Source organism: Calypte anna, chromosome 6, assembly GCF_003957555.1.
Source record: "Calypte anna isolate BGI_N300 chromosome 6, bCalAnn1_v1.p, whole genome shotgun sequence".
NCBI classification, from domain to species: Eukaryota; Metazoa; Chordata; class Aves; order Apodiformes; family Trochilidae; genus Calypte; species Calypte anna.
The window spans coordinates 16502799-16530314 of record NC_044252.1 but is presented as its reverse complement, the minus strand read 5'-3'; the positions used below and the strand labels follow the sequence as shown (position 1 = coordinate 16530314).

The following is a 27516-nucleotide window of genomic DNA, read 5'->3' as shown; positions in this document are numbered from 1 at the left end:
ATGCCTTCCTACATCGTCACGGTGGCCACGGGCAGCCAGTGGTTCGCGGGCACAGACGACTACGTGTACCTGAGCCTGGAGGGCACGGGTGGGTGCAGCGAGAGGCACCTCCTGGACAAACCCTTCTACAACGACTTCGAGCGCGGCGCGGTGAGTCGGGACCGGGTGGGTGGCGGAGCCGTCCGTGCGGCAGCCGAACCCTGTCCCTTGTTCCCTGTCCCCTGTCCCGGCGGTGTCCGAGGGGCTCCGCCGCATAGGCGCGGTCGCGCATCTCCTTTCGCGGTGCCCGGGGCCGGACCCGGGGAACAGGAGGCGGGGGATTCTCCTGCAAGACCTCGCCCGCTCCAGAACACCCACGCAGGGGGGGCGAGAGTTTAAAAAAACTCAATTGCACTTTTTTAATATTGTGCCGGTGCTCCGGAGCTGGACAGAGGGACAGAGGTGCCTGCTTCCATCCCAGGATGCCCATCAATCATGTCCCTGTTCCTGGGGGCAAAGATGAGCCCCTTGGTTCTGGCTTGCCATGGCCTTTCAGATTTACTTGTATTTGCCTTACATATACTAAGAACACGTGTGCTTCCTGTTGATAGGTGATGTTTAGGATCAATATTTACTTGTAGTCAGAGCTACTTGGATATCTCCAAGGAATTAAATAAAGAGCTAAAAGCTTCCAGTGGGAATCACAATGCCTGCCAAGGGACATAAGTATGTAGGGCATCTTCCGTGAATGATGGAAAACAGCATGGACATGCAAGTGTGAGAATGAATTTGGGGCTGCCCCATCAGCTGTGCTATTCTTTCCAACCTTGATTTCTTCCATGTGTTGTGGCCTGTCCACTCTGTGGCCTCACAGTATCCAGGCAATCCATCTGTAATTGCTCACACTCTGACCACAGTTTTAGAATGGCATTGATCTATTTGTGTATAGTCCACTCTGGAAATAGCAGATTCAGGTCATTTTTTCCCCTTCCCACAATGTGCATTTTGTTTGGAAATCTAACTCACCATTTCCAAAAGGTCTGCTGAGATTTGAAAAACTTTGAAAGTTCTAACAAAGTGTTCAGAAGTCACTTCAGAAATGACACCCACCACAGCATGCACAAGTGAAGCTTTGCTGTCATGATGCTGCATTTAGGTGTCTTTTTTTTAACCACAGGGCTCTCACAGATTCAGGTGTGGGGACTTAACAGCCACTGGTATTGAAGTTCCTTTCCTTCATGATTCATTAGCTTAGAACCTTGTTACCTGAATCTCCCAAATCTTCCTTCCTTCCTTCCTTCCTTCCTTCCTTCCTTCCTTCCTTCCTTCCTTCCTTCCTTCCTTCCTTCCTTCCTTCCTTCCTTCCTTCCTTCCTTCCTTCCTTCCTTCCTTCCTTCCTTCCTTCCTTCCTTCCTTCCTTCCTTCCTTCCTTCCTTCCTTCCTTCCTTCCTTCCTTCCTTCCTTCCTTCCTTCCTTCCTTCCTTCCTTCCTTCTTTCCTTCCTTCCTTCCTTCCTTCCTTCCTTCCTTCCTTCCTTCCTTCCTTCCTTCCTTCCTTCCTTCCTTCCTTCCTTCCTTCCTTCCTTCCTTCCTTCCTTCCTTCCTTCCTCTGATGAACAGTCACATATTTGAAGAGAAGCTTAAAAAAATCATCAAGAGAGGTTGAAGAAGACCTCAGACTGTCCTGCAAAAAAAAGGGTTAGGATGCTCTTCTAGGAGGGCTGAGTTCTCCTCACTGTTGAGAAGATCAGCACCTGTATCTCCAGCAGCCAGGCAGTTTGCTCTGGGCTACAAAAGAGAATTTCACTGCCTTTGTGAGATGGCTGTGATGGAGAGGCTGGAAGTACTCTGAGCATCCAATTGGAGTGGATCCTGTCACAAGGAGAAAATGCCATGTCAGCAGCAACTCTTGAACCTCTCTGGGACGGGGTCTGGCAGAAGCAGAGGAACCTGCAAGCCCTGAACCCTGCTGGGTGAGGAATCAACCAGTGGAGGTTTGTGGATATTAGTAACACTACAGAAAAGGATGTGTGCACCCAAGGAGTGCTTATATGTCCTTGGGAAGGCAGTTTTAAGCAATTTTTCAGTGGATGACCAGTACAGGCTTATCTTGTAAGGATTTGTCTGCCTTCCAGTTGCTTTTCTGAATGTTGGGACAGGTTCATTTGTTCCAGTGTCCTGGTAATGCCTCCATTGGAATTATTGCAAATTGTGTGTATTATTAGTTGTGATGAATGAGGGCTTGGACCAGTTCTGAATAGGAGATTTGGATGCCTCATGTTGATTGAGGGGAAGGAACATGAAAAAACCTGAAAAGATTTGCACAATGGTAACTCAGTTGTAGTTTTTTCTGACTTACTCTAAGTACCAGACACAGGTGATGTGGAAAGGCACAGCTGCTTTTCTTTACTTGGTGTCTTTTGAGTAAGTTCCTGTTGGTGCTGAGTGATTTCAAAGCAAGTCTTATGGTATCACTCAGTTCTCTGCTTTCTTCCAGTTATTACTTCATCTGCATTTTGGTTTGTTTTGGGGTTTTTTTGTTTTGTTTTTCTTGAAAGAAACATGTTCACGGATATTTCAGATGGGAAATACAGTTCTCTCCACTTAGAGCTTTGTGATCATAGAAAGTGGGGTTGTCTGTGCTATCCTTTTTGCCATACTAGGCTAGTCCTTAGGAGTCTTTCCTCAAAAATAAAGATCTTAGGTTTTGCATGATATTAAGTTGCTTGTGCCAGATGCTGCAGGAGCTTGAACAGTCCAATATTTATTAATTCTGTTCTCTCACTCTGAACTGTCATCTCTGGCTCACAGTGCAGTCATCAGGGATGCCACGTGTTCACCTGTAGACCTCATCCAACAGATGTCTTAGAAACCTTCAGCAGCCAAACTTCAGGTCTTGCCTGGACCTTGTACCATCTTTGTAACCTGACACACCTTTACTGCATTAGCAAAATTGCCATCTCAGGTGAGCCCACATCACTGCTGGCTTGGAGGCAGCAAAAGCTGGGTAAAATATCAAGAAGGAACCCTCATTTTCAGGATGGTCATAAAAAGATTAAAAACCTTCAGGAACGTTTAGGTTGATTGAATGTCGTTTTTGCATTGCATCAACAGTGAACATGTGCAACTGTTTTAGACCTCTTGCAATATTAGCAAAGAGATTGTTATCAGAGGAATGGCTTTCTTGCAAAGACTCTCTGTGACTCAATGTGACATTTCTATCAACAATTTGGATCTGATTCACATTGCTCTAATTTAAATTTTAAATGTAAATATGAGTAGGTGTGACATTTTAAGAACTATAGAAATATATATGTGTACATGAGGATTTTTTAAAAATTAAATTGTTAGCTGAACCTTTAAAGGAAATTAATTTAAAAATGGGTAGTCAGGTATCTTAGTCAACAAGGAGTTGATGAGAAAACTAAACTAACTTCATACTCTCAGTGCCATACTAATCACTTGGCAACAATGGGTTTTTGTGAGGACTTGAACTAAAAATAGTACAGTATGTTTCCCCTCTCTGGACAGTGGCTCTGGTCACTTTTTCCTTCTTCTAGATACATCTAGCCCTAGAACTGGACATGAGTGAGAAGATGGAGCACAGAAGCCCTAGGTGGCTGAATTCAAAGCAAATCTGATCCATATGCAGTTTATCATTTGTGTCTGTAGGTTATAGCATTAATCTTTATATGTTCAGATTCCCTTTATGGTGGTGAGTACAAATGATAATAGTTCACATAGGTTTGTGCATTCTCTGGAGCTATGTTTCTATCAGGTGACTACTACCAGTTCCCAACAGCCAAATGCAACAAGATCATGGAAAATTTGAAAAAGAGCATTCTTTTTATGCTGTGACTGTAAGCAGGAAGTGGCTGAGTTTGAGATACGTGGTGTGACCACGTGTGAAGAGACACTTTTCTGCCAAGGCAGACAAAATTGCAGAAGTACTGACTCAGTGTGAAACCCAAATCTGGTGAAGAGTGTATTGACACTATTTTTGTTGAGAAAATCAGGGGATGCAGGGAAAGGAATATGAAATAGAAATGGTTCATGTGCAACATATTTCTGGAAAGATTTGAAGAATGAGAAGCATCCTGACCATGTTATCTACAATTTCCAGCCATCCTTTGTGCCAAGTAAAAAAAGACAATCTGAGAATATTGGACATGGAGATAAAGATCAGGGTAGTGGTTGAAACGAGAATTGTGAGAGGAAGGAATCTCCATTCAATTAGCCAGGAGCTGAGTCCCAGAATTATGTCCTATAGTCACTGACTGTCATAATTGTGGCTCAAGGCACTATTAATGTGATAAGTGATTTATGAGAAAAGCCACTCAACACTTTTCAGTCTCCACAGCTGCTTCAAAATATGAATCATCAAGGGAATGGATTTACCTTTACACATTATCCTTTTAGCTGTTCTGGAATAGTGTGGGAGGTAGAGGCATTGAAGAATCAGCAACATAATATTTGAAAAAATATTTAAAATTAGTATATAATTTGGCTCTACAGAATTGTTTCTTTTTCTCTAATGAATATGTAAGGAAATGTGAAAAACATCTTTTTTAATTCGTTTGAAATCTCAGCTCTTTGATTTTCATGTCTTAGCTCACATCCTAGCAGACAGATGCTATTATGCCAAGCTTGCCAAGGACCACCATGCTGTTCGTGAAGCAGTTTGTTACCACCTGGTGTGTATGAGTCTCCTGTTGACACAAACATGGCAAATTTTTATTTAAGACATGGTAGCTTTCCCTTTTAAAAGAAATTGTCTTTATTGCCTTATTTCAATAGGCATGGGGAGATAGCATCATAGCTTAAACTAAGATTAGTCTGTTAAGTCCCAGCAAATCAAAATAAGCACTGTCTGTGCCCATTTTAAATATTGGAGCCTAAAATTATATTAGACTTTATATACTTTATAGTATGAAACAGCCTCATATGAGCTGCAGTGTAGCAGCTGCAGTGTGGCCAGACAATTTCAGAGTTGATTGAAGAACATCTTTAGGAAAAGACACACTAGGGCAATGTTTCATTGTCTTCAGGATGAATTACAAAGCCTAAAAGGTGTATTTCCTAAAAGGTTTATTTATTTTTCTCTGGCTTTCATGAGTCAATTAGATGTGATGAAAGGGCTTGGTGAGATGTGATGGACTTAATGAAAGCTGGTATTTTGATGCAATAGTTTATGAGAGCACTGGAGCCTGTGATACCTGACTTTGGTGGACAGATCATCCCAAAATGATCATCACAGCTGATAATTCATGGATAGTTCATAGAAAAGGGTACTTTGGATCAATAAAGTGGTAAAATTGGCTTAAAATGGAGCAGGAAGGGATGCCAAGGTATCCTTCTTATGTGTATTCTTCCAGTCATGCAGGTACAAGTTGCTATTAGTCTTTCTTTTGTGACAGTAAATTTTTTTGCTCCTTTCTCCTGTCTGGTATTTAATTCTTTATTTATTATTCCGTTTTGGTCCTTGTGTGAATTAGTCTTTCCCTAGCAAGTGAGACAGTAACAGTGGACATATGTGTATCAAATGACTGGGGAAGGCTGAGAGTGCTCCTGAAGAGAAGAGGCAGAATGTGGTGTTTAGGTGAGAAGCCAAATGACAAAGCTCAGAGGGGTAGGTCAGCCTTCCCTGGCACTGCAGTACCCCATCTTTTTGGTACTAGCCGCTGGTTGGTTTGTAAGATTGTTGATTAGAAGTGGCCTCCCACATGGAAGAAATGCTGATCCTGGTAGTCAAAGCCATTGTGATTCAAACAGAAGGAAAAGAAAATGCTCACTGCCGTTTCTTTTGCAGGAAGGGGTATTCAGTCACTTCCTCAGCCTGACCAGCTTCAAAGTCACAGCCCTCACACCTCATCAAAGCTTGGTGTAGGGACTGCACCACAAGTGTTCTGCTCCTCACTTATCACAGCATGGCCAATAACTCAAGGTTTCGGGGACCTGTCCCTTTAGCATACCGGTGAGAGTATTCCTAAAGGAGCAGATAAGAGTGGCACACAGGATCAGTACAGACACTGTGACAAGACCCTTAGATGGGAAAGGGCTAAGCAGGCTGGCTACAGTTCAAGACTGGACTGAGATGCCATCCATGTTGCAGGGATTAGGCCTTTGAGTTAAGTCCAAAATGATGAAGGAGCTAAACCACCCTTCCACATGCTGGTTCTGTGAAAGAATGAAGTGCCTCCAGAGCTAGATGGAGTTATTGTGAACCTTGTTTTCAGTCATCTACTTAAATTCCTTTGTACATCTGAGCTGTATGAACATAAAATGTACCATTGTTCTCATTTTAAAGTGGAGAACTGAAGAAGACCACCCACAGGAGCCACAAGACAAAGGGATGTAGGCGATCTGGATACAGTCCTTAGTCTGAAGCATACATGGGTAATAAACACTGGTCATCTTCCCACTCTAATTGTATTGATAGGTATGCCTTAGCAATACCTTTTTTAGCTATTACTAGGAGACCAGTAAATGCTTTCATGGTATGTGTGCTTTTCTCAGACTTGCAAATATTTCAAGGAGTAATATAATTTTTAGTGTGCATACAAAAATATTTCTCCATCTCTGGAGTGTTTTGTATGTTCTTGTTTGTTCTTCCATTCATGTTCCTGTTGCACTGTAGTCCAATAACAGATCTTCCTTTTCTCATACACCAGAAGCTGGAAAGTTCTGTTGCACCCATGCCACATCAGGAAAGCCCAGGTACACTTGTGTAGTGCTGGTTGTGCATGTACTGACAGTGCATCACTGACTGTATTCTGCTCTGTAGATTGACTCCTATGATGTACCTGTGGAAGAAGACCTTGGAGAAATTCAGCTAATAAAAATTGAAAAACGAAAATATTGGTACCAGGATGATTGGTACCTTAAGTATATTACTGTAAAAACTCCAGTGGGTGACTATTTGGAGTTCCCATGTTATCGCTGGATTACAGATGAAAGAGAGATTGTCCTTCGAGATGGAAGAGGTGAGAGCCATTAGAAACCTGATTTCCTACACAGCATCCAGAATTCTTTCAAATCTTCTTTCCCTTTCCCCATGTACCTCCCAATCTTCTCTATCAGATGGAGACACATTGCCAGTCCCTTTCTGCATCCTAGGGAATGAGGTTTCCTTGCTGACTAGAACTGCTTTCTGAGCAGTTGGGCTGGCAGATGAGTTAGGTGCTTTAAGAAGCAGGAGAAGTCCTCACACTGGCTTGTTGTGCTGGCCTTGAAAGTGAAGGTCAGCCTCAATGCTGAATTTTCGTCTCTTCCACACCTGTGTTGCTGGAAGCCCTTTTGATCTAATTACAATTAGTGTCCCATCTTTGTTTCATACATGAAACATGAATACAGGCTATGAATAATTGCCTGTAAATTGTCTTGTTTTCTTGATGTAAAGTGGTATAAAATTCCAAAGCAGGCTGCTTTGCAGGTGCAAGGACAGACTTGAAACAGCAGCTTTGCTTTTCACTCCTACTCCTTGCATTCTGCTAAGTCCAGGGTGAGATGGAAATGACTGCTGCATGTAGTGGTGACCAACTGTGAAAAGTGTTACAGCACTTTTGTGCACTGTTCAGAGCAACCTGTTGGACCTGAAATTTGTGTTTTAACTGCCTCTGGCTACCTGCTTGCTGTGATCAGGGTTGGGGTAGACCTCTGTCACTGATGTTTGCTTGTTTCTCTCTGTGTTTCCTAGGATATGTTGGTTGATGTAGTGGTCTGTAGCATGAGTGCCTGAAAATAGCTGAAACAATATACGGGGTGGCAGGGAATAAATGTTTGTCTTCCCATTAAGTTTTTGGCTATTCCTGGCTGAGGAATTTTACATTTGAAGTCTTTTGTCTTATAATCACAACTATGTGTCTGTTTATTTTTGGTCTCCAGAAGGACTTTCCATTTTTCGTAATTTGGTTTATAATGATGGTAATATTGATAGTAACTATAAGAACTTTCATTTCCATGGGAAGCAGCTTTGCATGGCTTTCAGAGTATCATGGCGTAAAGAGCAAAAGCAAATGAAAGCCTATTGGTAACTTGAAAACAACCAGCTGGAGAACAGTAGCCATATATGTTATCAGTCATATTACCTGTGATATTCTAACTCCATACTCCAAGCAGCTATTTTCACTAAACTCCTGATGGCTTTATCTGCCTTCCTATTTGTGTATGTGAAGTGAGTCACATACCTTGCCCTTTCTCTGACAGCTAAAGAAATCTCTGTGTAATTTAATGGTATAGTGAATTCATGTTCAGAAGAACAAGCTCTATGGAAAGGAAGCAGCACTGTTTTTCCTTTCTGTTCTTTTTACTGGAATATATGATTATTGCCCCAAGCTGACAGGGGACAGTGTAGCTCAAGGGGAGAAGATAGATGTTTCCTGGAGGTGTCCTTTAGCAGAGATTAGCTACAGCAACATTGCGATTTCTCTTATTGATGAAAATGCCCTTAGGATCTGAAATGTAAAATTAATTCCCCTGACCCTATTCAGATCCTTTAATGCTAGATATGTACAGCAAGTGTCTACACTAGGAATCCATATTTTATATACACTTGAGACAGATGTTCCTAGCTTGAGCTAGTTACCCCTTGGAGGCAGTATGTTAGGAGCTTGTTGCCTTCCACAGATTCTCTAGGGACCTGTGTTTCTGTTCAGGATAATAAATTGGATTGTGTAAGCATTTCTAACAGAAACTTTGAAGAGATCAGAAGTTTGAAGGTTTGGAAACCTTGCTCTCCTTCTTAAGACCTGGGCAGTGATGGGTAAAGGATCCTAATAAAACTCTTCCCCTGGTTTCACAGCCAAACTACCCCAGGATGACAAGACCCACATTCTCAAGCAGCACAGAAGGAAGGAGCTCGAGACCCGTCAAAAAATGTACCGGTGAGTTTCCCAAAGGCCCAGTGCCTGCTCCCATCAGGTCAGAGTTTGGCACAGTGCGTGCAGATCATCATCCTGGACTGCTGGATAAGAGGAAGCATAGGTTACCATGTTAGCCTTATGTAGTTTTTTATTTAGATGAATCACTGTAAGTTATCATCCTGGTGCAAGTGGGGTTACAAGGTACTTGAAACCCAGATAAGCTAATCTGAAAGGTTTAAGTGGGAATTCAGTGGTGCAATTTCTGTGTGGGCTCTCTGCATACTGTTGGTTTCAAGGAAGATTTGAAGGTATAGTTTGTTTGCTTTTTTCAATCAGTACTCCAGTTCTGGGAGATGATCTGAACATGTCAGCTCTTACTGGAGCTTTCTGGCTGAAGAAGCAGTTGTTTCCTGCACTGGGAGATCTGGGCCTCTTTGAGTGGACTGGAATGTGCTATCAGAATACAGATGTGATACCTACCTTTATGCTGCCATAGATACTTTTTCCTAATCAGTGTCACAAAGGCAAAATGCTATCTTTTATCAGTGAGTAACTCCCAAAAGCATTAGACATTTCTTTTTCTAAGAGATTTATTATCTGTTAAAATGACAGAAGTTCCTTGCACTTGCATCTCCTCACCAGGAGAGTAAGGATCAGATGGACAGAGGGTCCATTCAGAATTGATGCATTGAGCTTTGCTGTATGTGCTGTGAATATCATTTGACTAAGAAGGGATTTTGCTTACAAATTATGGGAAATGGAGCAGAAAAAAAATATACTTCAAAAAAAGGTTCAAAATCTTATTTATGCATGCAAAAAGGAAGGCAAAACCATCTGTAATTCCAGAGAAACAACTGTTTGCAATTCAGATGCAGAATTGTTAATACATAAAGCAGTCTGTGTGCAGCAGGCAATTTGGAGATAGTATTTATGGAATCACAGAATTGTTGAGACTGGAATGGACCTCTGAGATCAAGTCCAGCCTATGACCTAACGCCACCACACCAGCTGTACCATGGCACTCCAACACAGCCTTCCCCTTATCCTCCAGGTGTGTCACCCAGCCATAGAAGGACATGAGATTGGTCAGGCAGGACCTTTCTTTCCTAAACCCATGCTGGCCAGGCCTGATCCCTTGGTTGTCTTCTACACACTGCTTGATGGCAATCAGGATCCTCTGCTCCATAACCTTGCAGGCACCAAGGTCAGGCTGACAGGCCTGTAGTTCCCTGGATCCTCTTTCTGGCCCTTCTTGTGGATGGGTGTCACACTGGCAACCTCCAGGCATCTGGGACCTCCCTGGTTACCCAGGACAGGGCACTATGCCAGAATATACATGGTGTCATGGTTTAACACTGCAATTAAACCCAGTAACAGCAATAAAACTGAGTAACAGATGCCCTCTATTAATCTCTCTCTCCTCCCTGATAAAGAAAGGAGAGAGAATAAGGGAAAGAGACTTATAGATTGGAAACTAAACTACACAACTTTAATGAAACACTAATGATAAATAGGAAAAATTACTAAATATATACAAATATACAGGAAAATTGATACCATGTTCCTTCTCCCCTTTTCCCCCAATAACTCTCACGTCACCACCAAGGCTGCAAGACAGAAAATCACCTTTATCCTGTCCCAAACCAGGACACATGGCAGAAAACATGTGCCATGACCTTTAGGAGGCTGTTCCAAATAGCTGAAACAAGACCCATCTTTATCTCTCAGAGAGCTGCCTTTTGGATAAACTTAAGTAAATGCCTGGGTATTTCTAGGTGCTGTAAATCGGCTTTGCAAAAATGTAGCCCCAAAACTGAGTGTGCATTGTGCAGGTGCCCATCTCTCTGTCCCTTCCCATTACATTTGAACCTTCTGCCAATTCCAACCAAATGTGACAAGTGTTAGGAAATACCACAGATATCAAGTTACTTCAAGTTTTGTGAACGTAGGTGGTCAGGTACATGCCTGCTACTGTACTTCAGGATTCTGTAGAGTACTAGTGGGTATTGATGGGGTATAAGTCACTGGTTTTGGCCCAATAGAGTCTGCCACAAATTTTCTTTATAGAGCTGAGTCACGGATGCAGTGTGAGTAAAGGAATGACAGAGCACTCATGCTGGTAGGGTTATTTGGTTAATCCAACCTCTCTTTTTTTTCTCAGCTGGAAGGAGTGGCATCCAGGCTTTCCCCTGAGCATCGATGCCCTTTCACACAGTGATCTGCCCCGTGATATACAGTTTGACAGTGAGAAAGGAATTGATTTCATTCTGAACTACTCTAAAGCGTAAGTATTTGTGAAACTTTAGTTTTGCAAAATACATCTGGGGGCAGAGTAAGGATCTGATCACTTTTTACATTTCATCTAAATTTCAGAATCAGGTTCTTTTCTCCCAGGTGGATCTGCAGTTAATCGAAGTATATATATAAATATTTTTTTTAAAATATCAATATTTTAAGCTTTTCAAGCTGGGAACTGCCAGAGCCTCTGTATTCTCATTATACACTGTTTTGGCTGTAGACAGATGGAGGAGGCAGTGGTGAAAAACATAGGAAGGACTACTGGCACCTGATACCCCAGGCTTTTTACTAAATTCTCTGTCATCCTCTAGAGATACCCATTTCCCCTGACTGATAAGTTCAAATTGATAAATAAGCCTTTCAGTCACATACCAAAATAAGATGTTACCAATGTATGCTTAAGACCCTGCTGAAGAAAAACTGTTCTGAGCAGCTCATCAGTTAACCACATCTGAGTGGGATCTGTCTGGGGCAACAAAGTCACTGCCCACCCACTTGCATCTGTCATATCATTGAAAAAAAAAATGTCCATCGGTTGGACCTGAATAATCAGTCCAGAAAAGCTCTTTGAAATAGTACAGGATTAATGAAGTAAATAGGACTGCTATGGCCTGTTAGTCCCGGTCTAAGCTGCCTTGCTTGCCCAGGTCACCTCACACTACCTCAGACATTCCACCATGCCATCAGATGATGGGATGGTCTAAGATGAGACAAGACTGGTCCCAGATTGTAGACTGCATAGAGCAACTCTAGAGTGGAGTTGAATAAATGCAGTAGCATGGACTGGGCCCCTGAGATGCCTTTTGGGCTTGCGTGTAAATGTCCAGCCAGAACATTTAATTCTGCAGGGTGACCAACCACACATTCTACCATTTTAAAATTTATTGTGTGAAGGTATATTAAAAGATGGAAAAGAATAGGGGGCGAATAGGATGGAACTGTGGAGGCTGAAGCTTGGGGTTTTTTAGAGGTTTTTTTGTTTCATTTTGGTTTTAGGATGGAGAATCTTTATATCAACCGTTTCATGCACATGTTCCAGTCCTCCTGGAGTGATTTTGCAGATTTTGAGAAGATCTTTGTCAGAATCAGCAACACAATCTCTGGTGGGTTTATCAGCAATCTATTGCTCATGTTTGCATTGTAGTATCACTAATTATTTGTCTCTGCCATATATAATTAAGACAAAAGTGGCTGACCCATACTTCTGGTCTCCTGTGGCTTTTCACAAATAAACTATAATCTCAGACTGCTGATCACACCAACAGCCCAGAAGACCAAAATGAGAAGCTATAATCTCACACAAACTAAAATCACCAGGAATTGTACAGTGACCTTCTCTGTCCTGAGCTATACTGGAGGTCAGGACAGTTCAGCATCTCAGTCCCTTATGGCTTTTAGCAAGGTATTTACAGATATGTGGAAATCCCATAGAACAAATTTTCATAAGTCTTCCACATCTGAGCATAGAGATAGCTTCATGGGAGCAGTTTTCAGAGCACGTGACCTGTTGGCATTTTTGAAACTTTGGTGGTGCATTTCCCACTTCAGTGACCTAAATAGATGGAAAATCTGCAAAGAGGAAGATTTAGAAATGTTCTCTTCTAAAAATAAGTACTGGGGTGACCCTTTTGGCCTTTTACACAGACTAGACCAGAGGCCATTGCCTAACATCCCAGCTGTGTGCTCTGTCCTTTTGCACTGCTGTGCAGATGGTTCCAGTTTCTCATCCCTTTCCCAGCACAGGAATAAGCCTCAGTTCTGCTGTCATAACCTCAGCCATGACCTTCCTCACTGAGATATAGTGCTCCTCAGTCTGTTGTCATGGGCCATTTGTGTCAATGGAAAATGCTTTTTAATTGTAAATTGCTCACAACTGGGGTCATTGTGACAAAACACAATTTAGGCATGAGAATGCATGCTGTTAGACCATGGGGGGGCTTGCAAAGAGCTGGGAATGACCTGGGAGATGTAACTTCTTTGCCTGGATCTGCTGTAGCCAAGATGGGCCATGGAACTACAACCCCTGAAATTTGTGGTTCTTACAGGAAATCAGTCCGAGTTAAGCCTGAAAATGCCTGTGGCACTTATCAAAAATGTCATCTGATCTCAAAAATGTGTCAGAATTGTGCAAATTGCTTCAGTTGTGTCTTGCTTCATCTTGTTACTGTAAGACAAAAATCCTCTAAGTGTGTGTGTAATTTTTGTATTTGAGGCTGGTTGCTTTCTGCAGCATCTTTCATACTTCTTAAATCTCCATTGATATGTTAAGCTGTCAAAGCCAAAGCACTTCTTTACTTTAACTCTTTGTAATATGGAAACCTCAGCAGTTACCTAAAAGAATTGCAGACATGGTTTATGAAGTTCATGGTGTCCTTTTTGTAAAGCAGGTCTGGGAAACCTTTGTTTTGTGAGCCAGACCCAACCTTCTGCTATTGCCTATGGTTGCCTGATTTTACTTTCTCTTACTGTATCAGTGGATGTAAGTGGCTATAAGTGGATATAAATGTATTAGTGGATATAAGAGCTATAAGAGGTACCATAAGTTGGTTAGGGTGCGGTTCCTGCAATGTGTGTGAATGACCTGTTTAGACTCTGCAAAGGATATTTTTTCTTCCTGCTCTAAAGTTTTGCATTTCTTCAGGCGGCCTAAGGACCAGTTAGCAGAAATAGAAGTAATTTCTGTGGTCCCAGGTATAAAATACAGCACACAAGCTGGCCAGAGATACTACAGCAGATTGTTCTGTTTAAAAAGGTTGCTTCCTAAAGTAGCTTCAACACAAGAATTAGATATAATCTACAATTAATTCACTGATAATATTTCCATAATCATGAGGAAAATCTGAATTCTGTGAGTTTTAAATGTTTAACTGATAATTATCAGTTACATTAATGCAATTGTGAAGCTTCTGTTTGTGAGCCTTGGCAGAAAAAAAGCTAATGAAGAAGGTAATTCAAGGCGTTTTTCAGTCATATATTTTCTGTCCAAAAATGTATTCTGGACTGTATAGACTTCAGATACAGCTCCAGACTCATTATGCAATTGACAGAGGTGATGTAAATGTCATTTTTAAGTAAACTTCATAATTTAACTCTGTTATAATACAGACTGAGTGGTAAGACTTTTTTTTAATTACTGCACTGCATTCTCCCTGACTTATAGAATCATAGAATTGGCTGGGTTGGAAGGGACCTCAGAGATCATTGAGTCCAACCCTTGAACCACCGTTGCGGTTGCTAGACCATGGCACTGAGTGCCACATCCAGTCTCTTTTTAAATATCTCCAGGGATGGAGAATCCACTACTTCCCTGGGCAGCCCATTCTAATGCCTGATCACTCTCTCCGTAAAGAAATTCTAATATCTAACCTAAATTTCCCCTGGCACAACTTAAGACCGTGCCCTCTTGTCTTGAAAGTCGTCTGGCAAAAGAGACCAACCTCCCCCTGACTCCAACCTCCTTTCAGGTAGTTGTAGAGAGCGATGAGGTCTCCCCTGAGCCTCCTCTTCTTCTTATCTTTTTCATTCTTTCACCCTTCATAGAAAAATAAATTACTTTCAGAAAAGGTTCTGCCTTGTCTGAAAATAGGCTGTGGTGGAAAACTTGACTTCCTTCATTTTTTCCCTGAAGACACCAATGTGATTTTTCACATTAGTTACGTTTGTTCTGACTCTGAATTTGCAGGCTGAAGTGACAACATGACATTATGAAACAGAACACTGCACCTGTGGAAAACATCCAATTGTTCTACGTATGTAAAGAGATGGAGTATGGAGTATCTAAACAAGCAGTTTATTAAGAAGAGATGTTCATTTGGGTTTATATTAGCAATTGAAAAAATAAACATAGGGTAATATGTTAAATAAACAAAATAAATGAGCAGTTTTACTAAGTCAAAGTTAAAGCCCTTCCCCAGGTGTCCCTCACCCAGGTCCAGCCAAGAGAAATGCTTCAGCCACTGCTGTTCTTTCCCTATCCTTCTCTCCTACCTGTGCCATCTTTTTTTGGACTCACCCCTCTGTACTGCATACCATGAGAATTTGAAAAAGGAGATTTAAAAATACCACTGAAGAACTGAGAGGCTGGTCTGGTCTGCAGATGGGGAGAGTATTTTCCATAGGAGTGGAATATTTTACTCCTCACTGCTTCTGTACATGGAGAAACAAATAACTCTAAATGTAGTTCTTCTCAAAGTGAAAATCAAAGATTAAATAGTCCATTTAACTTAAATAATTTTTCTTCAAATTCTGCAGCACTTTTGAATCCTTTCCTTGATATTTTCTTTACTCAAAGTTGCAGTGCAGTATAGCAAAAGATGGAGAGGAAGGAAGGAACCCTGTAGGATATTGGTGGAGGGCAGATACTGAAGTTGCAGGCTTGTCTTCCCTTTAGAATATGTGATGCAGCACTGGAAAGAAGATTTTATGTTTGGCTACCAGTTCCTGAATGGATGCAATCCTGTGCTGATCCGGAGATGCACAGAGATACCTAAGAAGTTGCCTGTGACTATGGATATGGTAGAATGTAGTCTGGAAAGGAACCTTACCTTGGAGGAGGAAGTGAAGGTATGGCTCTCAGTCAGATTTGACTTCATCTGCTCTCTCTCATGTCCTCTAACCTCCAAACCCTGTTCTGACTGCCATATCTCCTCTCTTCAGGCTGTGTGGTTGGTAATGACAAAGCTTTTTGCCTCTGCAGACCGGCATCACCGCTGTTAACTGTTTTCTCCTGCTATCCTGGAGTTGCAGGCCTTGCCTTTCTTCTAGATCAATTTAAAAAGTTGTCAGCAGCAGGTGAAGGGTCCTTTTTCAGTGATTTTCTCTTAAAAGGTCAGGGATTGCCTAACTGTTGACTAAGGTTTGAACTAACATACTGAAGAAGGTTGGGCAAGGATGGTGCCTTGCTTTGTATGACAGGAATGAGTGTCTCTTCATCTTGCAGTGTGAAATCTATTTGCATCTTAGTGTCAACGTGTGATTGCAAAATACACAGAAATGAAAGACTCATGAAAGACTCAGCAGGCATTTCAGGCAGCTTGTGTAAAGGTGCTTGCTGTCTCAATGGCATCATCCCAGAGCCACCACGAGGAGGGCTGGACCAGTGGGCACTCATAAACACAGGGCACAAGCACCAGCCAGCCTCTGGCCAAGGCCTCCTGACCTTGGTTTCAAACCTTGATACTTGCACTCCATTAAAACACATCATGCCTTTCCTTTCTTTCTTTTATTTTTCACCAGCAAGGAAACATTTTCATTGTGGACTACGAACTGCTGGATGGTGTGGATTCCAATAAAACAGACCCATGCACAATACAGTACTTGGCTGCACCCATCTGTCTGCTGTATAAAAATCTGGAGAATAAAATTGTACCCATTGCAATCCAGGTGGGTTTGCTGTCAGGGTCTTTAGAAGGACACATTGTTTGTTGTCCAATCTTAAACAAGAATGGCTTGGGGGTTTTATGTTGTTTTTGTATCTTTCAGCTCGGTCAGAAACCTGGGCCAGACAACCCCATATTCCTTCCCTCAGATGCCACCTACGACTGGCTGCTAGCTAAAATTTGGGTTCGCTCCTCTGATTTTCACATCCACCAGACAGTGACCCATCTCTTACGGACACACTTGGTGTCAGAGGTGTTCAGCATAGCCATGTTCCGGCAGCTGCCTGCTGTACACCCCCTCTTCAAGGTTGGTTCTGACATGAAGGGATGTAGGTGGGGGAGGGAGGTTATCATATTAGTTTGACAAACCAAGAGGAAGTCCTGATGATAGCTCACGTGAGATATTTTGGCTGGGTGCCCTGAAAGGCAACATACAGCTAAACTGCCAGGACTTCAAACTTTACACTGGGTTGGTCTTGAATTCATTCAGAGAATTTGCCATCTTTCATTGTTTGTCCCATTTCACAGCTCTTGGTGCCCCACATGAGATTCACAATAGCCATCAATACCAAAGCTCGAGAACAGCTTATCTGTGAATGTGGCCTTTTTGATAAGGTAAGTAACCCCCTTTACACATCTTCATTATTCTTCATGGTTCCATATGTGTTTTTATCTTTTAATTATCACATGTTGCCTCATTTCTTGACCTTTCTACAAAAGGGCAAATATAACTAATATCACCTGAGAAACTGTCACAGAGATCTGATGCCTCATTGTGCTGAAGATATTAACTTCTACCTCAAAGTAGCCAGATCAGAACTGGCCAATGTCAGTAGTGAGTCAGTATCTCACTCATAGCTGATGTGGTTTTGGGGTATGAGTGTAGATAGATAGGAGTGCAAGGTAACATGCTATGCACATGTATGCACACAGTAAAGTCAGCGATTTCTTCTAAATACTCATTTATTCATATTAGGGCAGGGTGGTGAGCAAAAGAATTTGTGGTTACAAAAGGAAATTTGCATCAAAGAAAGACATGTAGTTAAGACAGATTTCAAAGCCCACAGATAGTGGGTATAGATTCCAGCCTTTCTCCTTGAATTGCCATAAACAGCAGATCTGCTAAGATCAAAACTCAGCTTTGTCTGAGTCAGCGAAACACATCCATGTATCATGGACTGCAGTGCGGCTCTTAAGTCAAATCTGAATGTCTAAATCTGACTGCAGTGGTATTTAACGTACCCAGCTCTTCCTTCCTTGTCTCTTCTAGAAATAGTGTGCTGCACCTTGGAACCACAACAGGTTGACATGCAGCAGCCTCCGTGCCAACATGCTAGCAGCAAATTTGGGGAAGGTTTCAGAAGTCCTTCCAAAGAGGAAACCTGTGTTTCAGGACAAGTATCCCCCTAATGCCTCTGGCACCAGACCAGAAATAGCTTCTATGCTCCAGAGTTTTTCACCCAAGGAGAAAAGAAAGGTTAAATCAAAGCATCTTCCTCACACTCCACTGCTGACTGTGGAGACCTGGCAGACACTCCCATCCCTTTGGACAAAAAGTATAATGTCTGTGCCTCTTACAAGTGGGATGAGTGTGTGACTAAGACCTGCCAGTCGTGAGCCCAAATTTCAAAAATTTGTTGGTTCCGGAGTAGATGATCAACTAGCAGGAGGACAGTAAATGTAAGCTGACTACTGCTACAACACTAGCAACTTCTGGGAGCTTTTATGCACTGATTACCTGAAGACTTTTGCAGTACTGTTTGTTGTGGTTGCTTCGTGTTTTCTACATGTAACCTATACTGAAACCCTGCCCAATCCTCACCAATAGCCACCCGGCAGGATTTCTCTCCTTGCTTAAATTACAGTAGCCAGCACCCATAAACACTTTCTCCAACTGCAGTGTGGTACTTGTTTGTGTGAAGATGTGGTTTTCTCCTTGACAAACAGGTTCACCAGCATTTTTAGTACCATTTCCTGGGAATTTGGAAAGCCCATCTCAACACAAAGTGAATATCATCTCCTACTGTTCCTGAATTGCCATTCTTCCCACAGGCAAATGCTACAGGTGGAGGAGGACATGTACAAATGGTGCAGAAAGCAATGAAGGATCTGACTTATAGCTCCCTCTGCTTCCCTGAGGAGATCAAAGCTAAAGGGATGGACAGCAAAGAGGATATCCCCTACTACTATTACCGGGATGACGGGATTAGAGTCTGGGAGGCTATAAAGAAGTAAGAGTCTGTAGTTCTAGAAATGGCTAATAAAGTCACTGTCACAGAGACAGACCCTCATTTTCTCTCTTCTGACTTTGCTCTTCATCACAGTCTTGTGAACAGCGCTTGGAGTGTTTAGTCACTTGATGCCTTTTCCACAGAGCATATTTCATCTGAGGAAAAAAACAGTTAAGCACACACCCTTGAAATACTGTTAATTCCTGCTTTTTTCAGCCCTGTTTTCTTACATTCTGTGTCTCAGAGGCCCCCTTATAAGTATGTGCTTTGTAGGATTTCACAGAGTTTAATGAGCTGGAATTTAGCAATGCAAATGGAACTTTATTAGCTTTTTTTTTAATCTATGCACAGACTAAGAGTGAACCCAGCTCTCTGAGCCAGGGCTCTCATGATGTGGAAATGCAAGCTTGGCTCACATAAGAGTTGTGTTTTGAAACTCAATAAATTAGGCATTAACTAATTCAAGCAAAATGCCTTAAATTGCAAAGCCCAGGTTTTGTCAGGAAGGGAAACAATTCTGAGTCAGGTACATCACACAAATGTGGCTCCTTTTCAAAATATGAAACGCTTCCTCAGAATGGGATGATTCACACAGGGTTTATTCTACAATGGCATTTCATTTAACAAACAACACAAATTTTAATGGAATAAATTACTTGCTAAATATACAGCTGTTTCTGGTCACGTGGCTTTTGAAAAGAGTGTTCATTAAAAATCAGGTCTTTTGTGTACACAAAATAGGGAGTTTATAATGTTTAAAGTGCTGGGCATAATTCTGTCTCCTGTGTTTGTGTTTTGGCAAGGCATTATCTTGCAATATTTCCTGCAATTGTCAGCACCCATTTGAAAGAAAAGAAAGTTGTACCTTTTCTATGATAATTTTTTTGATGTAGTCCATTTTTTATCCCTCTTCTTTTTCCTGTGTTTTCTTTGCTGATTGAGATACAGCTTTTTAATACCAGATAGTACTTAGTCAATCCAATCTAGTATGTCTGTGGTTGTTAACCTAGCTGGAGGATAATGTTACAGTGCCTCAGACTTTGCTGAGAGGTTCTTTGTAAGTGAATAATTTGGTTTATAAATGGCACTGCCTCACTGAGAGTGTGATATCTATGAAACAGTGCTCATGCATTTGTCTTGTCACTATGCATCACCTACACACTGCAGTGGTGTCAGTCTTCACTCTTTTGATTAAATAACTTCTATCCCCAATACTGCTTCCCATGTGGATGATGGCCTACACATAGGGAAGTGGATAAGGTTGCCCCTATTGCAGCACTTCTTAGTTCTGATGTAACTGCAGACAAAAATTCCAACTCAAAAGGCTTCACCCACACTTCATATACTAATTTATATTAACAGAGTCTAAAACACTGATGTTGTGTAAGAGGATTAATTTTTGTCTGCATTTGGCACAGGTGCCAGGTGATGGAGGCTGAGTTCATGCAGCTTCATCTCTACATCTTGCAGGATTTTTCTTTTCCTTTGGCTTCCAAATTAATTACTTACACTCTTGATGTTAATGTAGTTGTTTGCCTCAATAACAACTCTTGACTTCGTAGGCTAATAGAAACCATACTGGGAGACTTATAAAGGTCTATAAAGGTCTCCAAATTGCAATTAATTTATAGCTTATTAGGGGAGAAATGCCTATTGGATAATGATTCTTAATCCCATCAATCATCTCCAGTTTAAAGTTTCATCCTTCAGGTTGTCACAGTATTTAGCAAAGATTGCAAGGTGCCTGCAGAGCTAATAGTATATCTCAGCATAGATCAGTAAACCATTCAGTCACTAAATGTAAATCTTCAGGAAATCAGGATTACCTATTTTTACTGCTTTCAGAACTATGTCTGTTGTCTTCATTTTTTAAGAGCTTTTCGTTCTGAGGTGAGTGGGCCTGGGAAGCTTTCATAGAAAGAGGGATTTTGAGAAAAAGGATGTCTGCTGTGGGTGTAGGAAAAAAACTTTAGATCTCCCCCCAAAAAGTTCCCTGGGTCACCCCTATTTTGAAGTGTGCCTCCGGGATTTTGTGAAAAAAGATGTGTGATAGGAGGGGATCAAGTATTTGAATAGCACTAAGGAGCAGTTTTGGAGTATCCCACATACAGGGTATGGTGCTGGTATCACAATTTGGGAAACCCTGTTCTCATTGTGAAAGCCATGTGTACAGGGCAGAGAGAGTCTGTAGTAAGTGAAGAAAAAGATGTAGATGTGAGGATAGAGGTCTGGGCAGGAGCAAAGCCTCAAACCCCCATCAGTGAAGGAAGAGTTGATGTATCAGCTACTACAGGAGCTTGACCCATACAAATCAATGGGTCCAGATGCATCTCCCCCAGTATGCTGGGAGAGCTGATAAAGTTTGCTGATGACACCAAGGTGAGTGGAGAGGTTGACACCCCAGAAGGGAGAGCAGTCCTCCAGGATGACTTAGACTGGAGAAGTGAGTTGACAGGAGTTCAGTGTGGAGAAGTGCAAGGGCTTCACCTGGGAACACATAAGCCAGGAGTGCAGTTCAGACTGGGATCCACTTGGCCAGAGAGCAGCCTGGTGGAAAGTGACCTGGGGGTCAACATAAGCAGACAGTGTGCTGCAGCAGCAAAGAAAGCCAACAGGATGCTGGGCTGCATCAACAAGGACATCACCAGCAGAGACAAGGAAGTCATCATCCTGCTGTACTCAATGCTTGTCACACCACACCTGGAGTATTGTGTCCAGTTTTGGTCTCCACTGTAAATAAATGATGCAGACAGGCTGGGCAGTGTTCAAAGAAGAGACATGAGGATGATCAGAAGACTGGAGGAGCTGCCATATGAGGAGAGACTGAAAAAACTGGGCCTTGAGAAGAGAAGGGTTAGGGGAGACATTATAATGATGTTCCAGTACTTAAAGGGGGGACACAAAAAAGATGTAGACTCCCTGTTAACAAGGAGTCACATATACAAGATGAGGGGCATCTAGTGACATTCCATTTGAATACAAGAGGAAAATTTTTCACTCTGTGGTCAGTCAGATATTGGAATGGTTTCCCAGGAGAAGTCGTAGATTTCCCCACTTTGGAAAATATAAGCTTATAAACAGTCTCAGCTTATAAACATTTCATATAAACAGTAATATTAGAAGGACTGGGCCAGATGATCCTTGAGGTCCTCCCAACCTAATATTTTATGATTCACCACTGTTTGGTGGATGCAGTGTGGTCCCAAGTCTATTTTTTGGAGTGGAAGTGATGCTGCAGTCAGAAATGAATCAAAGTTTTCTCTGTATTCCCACAGCTTTTGGGAAGAGGTAGGAAGGTATTGAGACCTGCACTTCTCTTCTTCTTTTTTTTTTTTTTTTTTTTTTTTTGCTTGATCATTTTTTCCTGTGTCTGCAGTTTTGCAGAGGAAGTTATTCACATCTACTATGAGAGTGATGAGATCGTGTGTGAGGATGTGGAGCTCCAGGCCTTCGTCAAAGACATTTACGTCTATGGAATGAGGGGTGTGAAGGCTTCAGGTAAGATCTGATGGCCCAGACAGCTCTGAGTCTTGTCAAGTCCCTGCTGACAGCAATGCTGCATGCACAGTGTGCTGTGGGCTGTTGGAGACCATTTCCCTTCTTGACCCAGAGATGCTCAGTTTGCTGGGATCAGGTCCCCACTCCCTCTGGAGGCAGCTCCTGCCTTTGCCACAGAATCTCAGCCTGAGCTTTGGCAGCTCCTGTAATCTCTCTGTAAACTGGAGATATTGTCTGCTCGTGCTTTGAGCATTACAGGAGGGGCTGTCTGTTTGTGCTGTTGGAACCACCAGGCAGACTGATAGAAATCCCAAGGAGCAGTGAGACCCCCTTGAATCCTCTCCTCCAAATCTAGCACCGAAGAAGAAAAAGTAAGAACCTCCCCAGGAGTATCCTGCTGCACTTCACATTTGTTTAATATCTGTGTCTGTGTTAGGTCTCTGCTATCTTCAAGAGAAGATTCTAATAATTCTTTCCAAGAAATATTTTCCTTTGCTGTATCTCCTCTCACTGACTCTCCTTTCTTGCAAACCATTGCTTGGCTTTGGGAGCTCTCACCCATAATATATCTCTGTTCTCCCTCCTGAGTTAACACTCTCCTTCCTTTCCCTAAACATGTTTTTTTCTTCTACTCATGTTTTGTCCAAGCAGCTTTTCAGGAATTTATACAGTAGGGTGAGAATTCTTAATACTGTCCTGACTTATTTACATCTGGAAACACCCCTGGGCCAGTGATCTGGAGCAGATAGCTTTGGCATTGCACTCACATGTGTTTATATGTACAATCTCCAGGCAAACCTGTGATGTTTCCACTCATCACAAGTATGCACTGGTGTATAGTAGCCTTCTGCCCACTATCTGCCTGGACAAGCAAAGGATTAGGGGACACATGATTCCTATAGTTTTGTTTCTGTGGTTGTCTCTTAAGAAAAGCTTAGTAGTGGCCTGATAGTAGGAACTTCATGCATGCCCTAAGCAAAGCACTGAACCTTTCCAGGGCGACAGCTTGGGTAGGATGCTGCAAGCAACACTGTTGGCAGGGCTACCACTACAGATGGGAAACCTGCCAGGCCTGCAGCATCCTTGTCTGCACTGCTGCCACTGTGTCTGTAGAGAGCTATAAGGTCTCTTCTCAGCCTCTTCTTCTCCAAACTAAATGTTCCAAAGTCCCTCAGCCTCTCCTCTAAGGGCTCTTTCTCCAGACCCTTCACCAGCCTGGTTCCCCTCCTCTGAACTCCCTCCAGCAGCTCAGTGTCCTTCTTGTAGTGAGGGGCCCAGGACTTGAGCTGCAGCCTCACCAGTGCTGAGTACAGGGATTCATGCATTCTGCTTCCCAAAGACAGCTTGATGCAACTATTTCTGTTCCTCATTCTGCTTTCTCTTTCAGAAGTTCTAGTTTCCTCCCTTCCTCTTTCAGCAAATAAGCTGTCCCTGCACTTTAATTTGCAGTGCAGTTGATTGCTCAGCCTCAGACTTCATAAATACAAGTACATGGACATTGGCTCCTTCCCTACTTGCACTGTAGACTGAAGAAGAAGACAGCATCTGAGGCCTCTGGACTCTGGGTTTCTTGCTTCAGGGTGGATAGGGTGAGAGGACAGGGATATAGTATTGTTAAAGGTGTAATTATACTTTGCCATTCCCTGAAGGAACACCACATTCTTTGCAAGCAGTGGTAATGTCTCACAAACCTGTATGAGGAAAGGCAAGATTATTCTGTTTATGGCTGGATAGCCAAGACATAGAGAGGCTGAGTAGCTCCTGTTAGACCACAGAGCAGCATTCAGAAAGGGAATGTCCTGCTTTTGAGTGACTGCTGCATAATCTCACTCGTGCCTGTTGAGTAGCTGATCACTGCCTGGTAACTATGCTTTTTCATGGCTGGGTTATTTAAGCTTTTCTTTTCCCTCTTCTAGGGTTTCCTAAGCTGATCAGAACACGAGAGAAGCTGGCAGAATACCTCACAGTGATAATATTCACCACATCAGCCCAGCATGCAGCTGTGAATTTTGGTCAGGTATGAGGTTCTGGGAAGACTGTTCTTCCTTCTGGTCTGGGAGATGCATCTATCAGAGCAAGGGTTGAGAAGTTATTTTTAGTAGATACACAAGTACCTACATTACAATAGATTACTCCTTCTGATAAAAATTACTGCAGAGCCATCTGCAAATCCCCATGAAGCCTGCAGAAGCCTTTTTGAAAGCCAAGAAAGGCATTTTGAGTGCTAAATGTGTATCACCGAAGCTGAAGTTTAGTCTCTAACTTACATATTGCAGTTGTAATGATTTTATTATGGGGAACAATTTTTAAAAACACTTTGAGAAATGCTGAAGGGTTCAGGTGCACAGCCTAGCTACCATGCTTTCCAGACATCACCTGAACTATCTGGATATGATATCTGCTAGTAGTTTGGGGCACATTCTACAGTGAACTGCAGTGAGCTGTGTTTAGTGGCTTTATTTTGCCATTGCTGTGAGTGCATACAGTGGTGACTGCCATGGGCTGCTGTTGTAAGCTGTGCTCATTTGGCAGTCTGCCTGTGCCAGAGCTGCATACATCCCACTTTCAGATGTGGCTTAGGGAGCATATGCAGCTTGGCTCAGAGCTGTGACTGCAGTTCATGTAGCTGCACACAGCATCTGCCTTTGAGTTGGTGCAGTTGGCTATTTCCAACAATTCAGTCCTAGCCTACAGCAGTCTAGCTGGCCTAATGGAGCATTTACTAAGGATCTTGATTTATCTAGTTGAAAGCTGCCTTGCACATCTGCAGGACCTCCACTTCTACTTTCTGCAGCAGCACAGACAAACCTCTACAAGGTAAAGTCTCATTGAAGTCAATGAAGCAAGAGTCCAGATCTTTAATTGTGTCTAGATACTTAACTCCCAGTGACATACACAGAAATTTGAAGCAGAACATCTGTGAAGATCTAGGCTTTTGTCACGTATGGTCACGCTTTCAAAAGCACCAATGTGCCTACTGAACCAGGCCAGAAATGATTCTGAGTTCCCAGTCTAGTACTCACCATGACCATATCCACATGCCATATTCCATGATGCACCAGCATCCTTTGCCTCTCCTACTGCCTGGCCACACTACTGTAAGCATGTTCTTAGAGCAAATTTTGCAGGAAATAGCAACTGGAGAAAAGTAGATTTTATCAATTACAGGTTTTTTTTTGTCAGACCTCACCTCCAATTATCAGAAGAGATCCTTAGCCTGGCTGGTGAAGTGTGGCACATGCCTGTAGCCAACAGAGTAACTACTCCCCTTCAAAGAACTGAACTCTCTCTTTTTTAAGCTCTTGAGTGAGGCAGAAGGGACTTGCTCGTGTCCTTCTCTAAAGCATCTCCCTGGTGTCAAGGGTTCTGATTTTCTTTGCAGTGTTCCTAAGTAGCAGCCACTGCAGCTCTTCCTTGTGCTTTGTTGTGCAGTATGATTGGTGCTCCTGGATTCCCAATGCCCCACCAACAATGCGCTGCCCTCCTCCAGCAGAAAAGGGGACAGTGACCATAGAGCAAATTGTGGAGAGTCTGCCAGACAGGGGACGTTCTTGTTGGCATCTTGGAGCTGTCTGGGCCTTGAGTCAGTTCCAGGACAATGAAGTAAGTAGAACTTCCAACTCTAGGTGGTGAAGATGTAGGTGACACAACAAGGGCCGTGGCAAGACCACATGGACTCATGAAACCGTAGTGCTGCTCCGTGCTAGACTTGACCATGTCTGCCTTTCTGTATCAGTGGTGTGGTTTTGCCCTACTTCTGTCAGATGCAAAGAAGTTACAGAAAGAATCAGGGATGAAAAGAAACAGTCAGTGGTGGAGGGAGAATGGGACAGCATCATTCCTTGTCAGTAGCAGCACAGGCTAGCTTAAATATTAATTATACTGTCTTAAAAGTTGCATTTGTGAAGCTCTGGATGTTTTTCTGCTGGATGACATAAGGTTGAGGCAGAAGACCCTTTGCTTCAAAGTATGTTTGCTTGCTGTTTTTCATGTAGCTGTTTCTGGGCATGTACCCAGATGAACACTTTGTGGAGAAGCCAGTGAAGGAGGCCATGGCACGATTCCGCAAGAACCTGGATGAGATCGTCAACACCATCACTGAACGCAACAAGAACAAAAAACTTCCTTACTACTACCTTTCTCCAGATCGTATTCCCAACAGTGTTGCTGTTTGAGCAGATGACACCCAGGAAGTGTGTGGTGCCTTTCCTGTAACATCATTCTTTTCACTGAACTTTCAGAAATGGATAAAATAAGTAACCCACTCTCTCCATCAGAGCTGACCTGTAGCTGGTTGGTTTGGACTGTCAAAACAAGTTTGGTTATGACTGATCTTGCAGAAAAGGTCTAGTTAGAAACCTCTAGGTCAAATTTCTTACTAGTTTATTTTTCTGAGATCATCTAATGAATCTTAGCCTCAATAGCCATGTTTCTGTAAGTTTTTCCCTCTCCTGGTCAAAACAATATAACCACAGACTCACTGATTTTATTCAGTGAAAAATAGTATCAGAAGCCATAAGCAAGTCACATTGTAAAAATCCTTCCTATTTTTATTAGGTGATGCTGTTGACATATAAAAATATAGTCTTCAAAGTTTATTCCCTGGATGTTTACTACATCAACTAGCAGGGTTTGGTTTAGCCTCTGCCACCAGAGGTTGATGTACTTCGTACACATGGACAAATGTTTTGCTTAGCACAGTGGCACCAAGCCCAGTTTATGTTCAGTTTCTGTTTCATCGCTGGATTTTGTGGATAGTTTCTTCTGTGTTATGAGGAATGAAGAGGCTACTTATAAAAAGTAGGTAAATGATAAAATGATAAAATTTGTGGAGAAAAATTAATTGACCGCTCCTAAGGGCTCCTAAGTTTTGGGCAACAAAGCATAACTGGCATATTTCACCTTAGAAATAACTGAGTTTTGTCTGTTAGAAGTGGTTATTCTCAAGTTCTTTGGCTTTGGTTAAGGCTGAGAAAGTTACCAAGATGATGAAAGTAAAAATGAGGTCTGGGAAATTTAAGAGACATGTGTTTTTTAATAAGTATTTTGGGGTTTTTTTCCCCATAATTTTTTCTTTTATAGCTTCATCACCCTGCAGTGTTTTTCCTTAATAAATAAGAAAGCTTTTTGTGTGAATAAAAGAAAGCTGAACTAGTACATCTAGCTTTTATTTCTTAACTCAGTATCTACTACTGCATGTCTTAAAAACCTTGAAAGAATGACACGTGCTGCATAGAGAAATTAAGCACTTGCTCTTTGAGAAATGTAGTTAT

General features: G+C 42.2%; 1 protein-coding gene across 1 annotated transcript; it reads left to right on the top strand.

Moving 5' to 3' along the window:
• On the top strand, window positions 1-27260 carry ALOX5 (arachidonate 5-lipoxygenase). Its single transcript, XM_030453244.1, has 14 exons — window positions 1-150; window positions 6762-6960; window positions 8778-8859; window positions 11000-11122; window positions 12133-12239; window positions 15527-15699; window positions 16372-16518; window positions 16618-16821; window positions 17043-17129; window positions 18567-18745; window positions 22122-22243; window positions 24160-24260; window positions 25676-25846; window positions 26239-27260. The coding sequence occupies exons 1-14, from the start codon at window positions 1-3 to the stop codon at window positions 26416-26418; spliced, it is 2025 nt and encodes a 674-aa protein (XP_030309104.1). The 3' UTR covers window positions 26419-27260.
• Window positions 27261-27516: the final 256 nt, after the last annotated feature.

Excerpts from the sequence above, each read along its gene's own strand:
- ALOX5 (XM_030453244.1), top strand. The coding sequence starts at position 1 with ATGCCTTCCTACATCGTCACGGTGGCCACGGGCAGCCAGTGGTTCGCG. Across the intron at positions 15,700-16,371 it reads CCTTGGAGGAGGAAGTGAAG|CAAGGAAACATTTTCATTGT; the intron begins GTATGGCTCTCA and ends ATTTTTCACCAG. Across the intron at positions 16,822-17,042 it reads CTGTACACCCCCTCTTCAAG|CTCTTGGTGCCCCACATGAG; the intron begins GTTGGTTCTGAC and ends CCCATTTCACAG.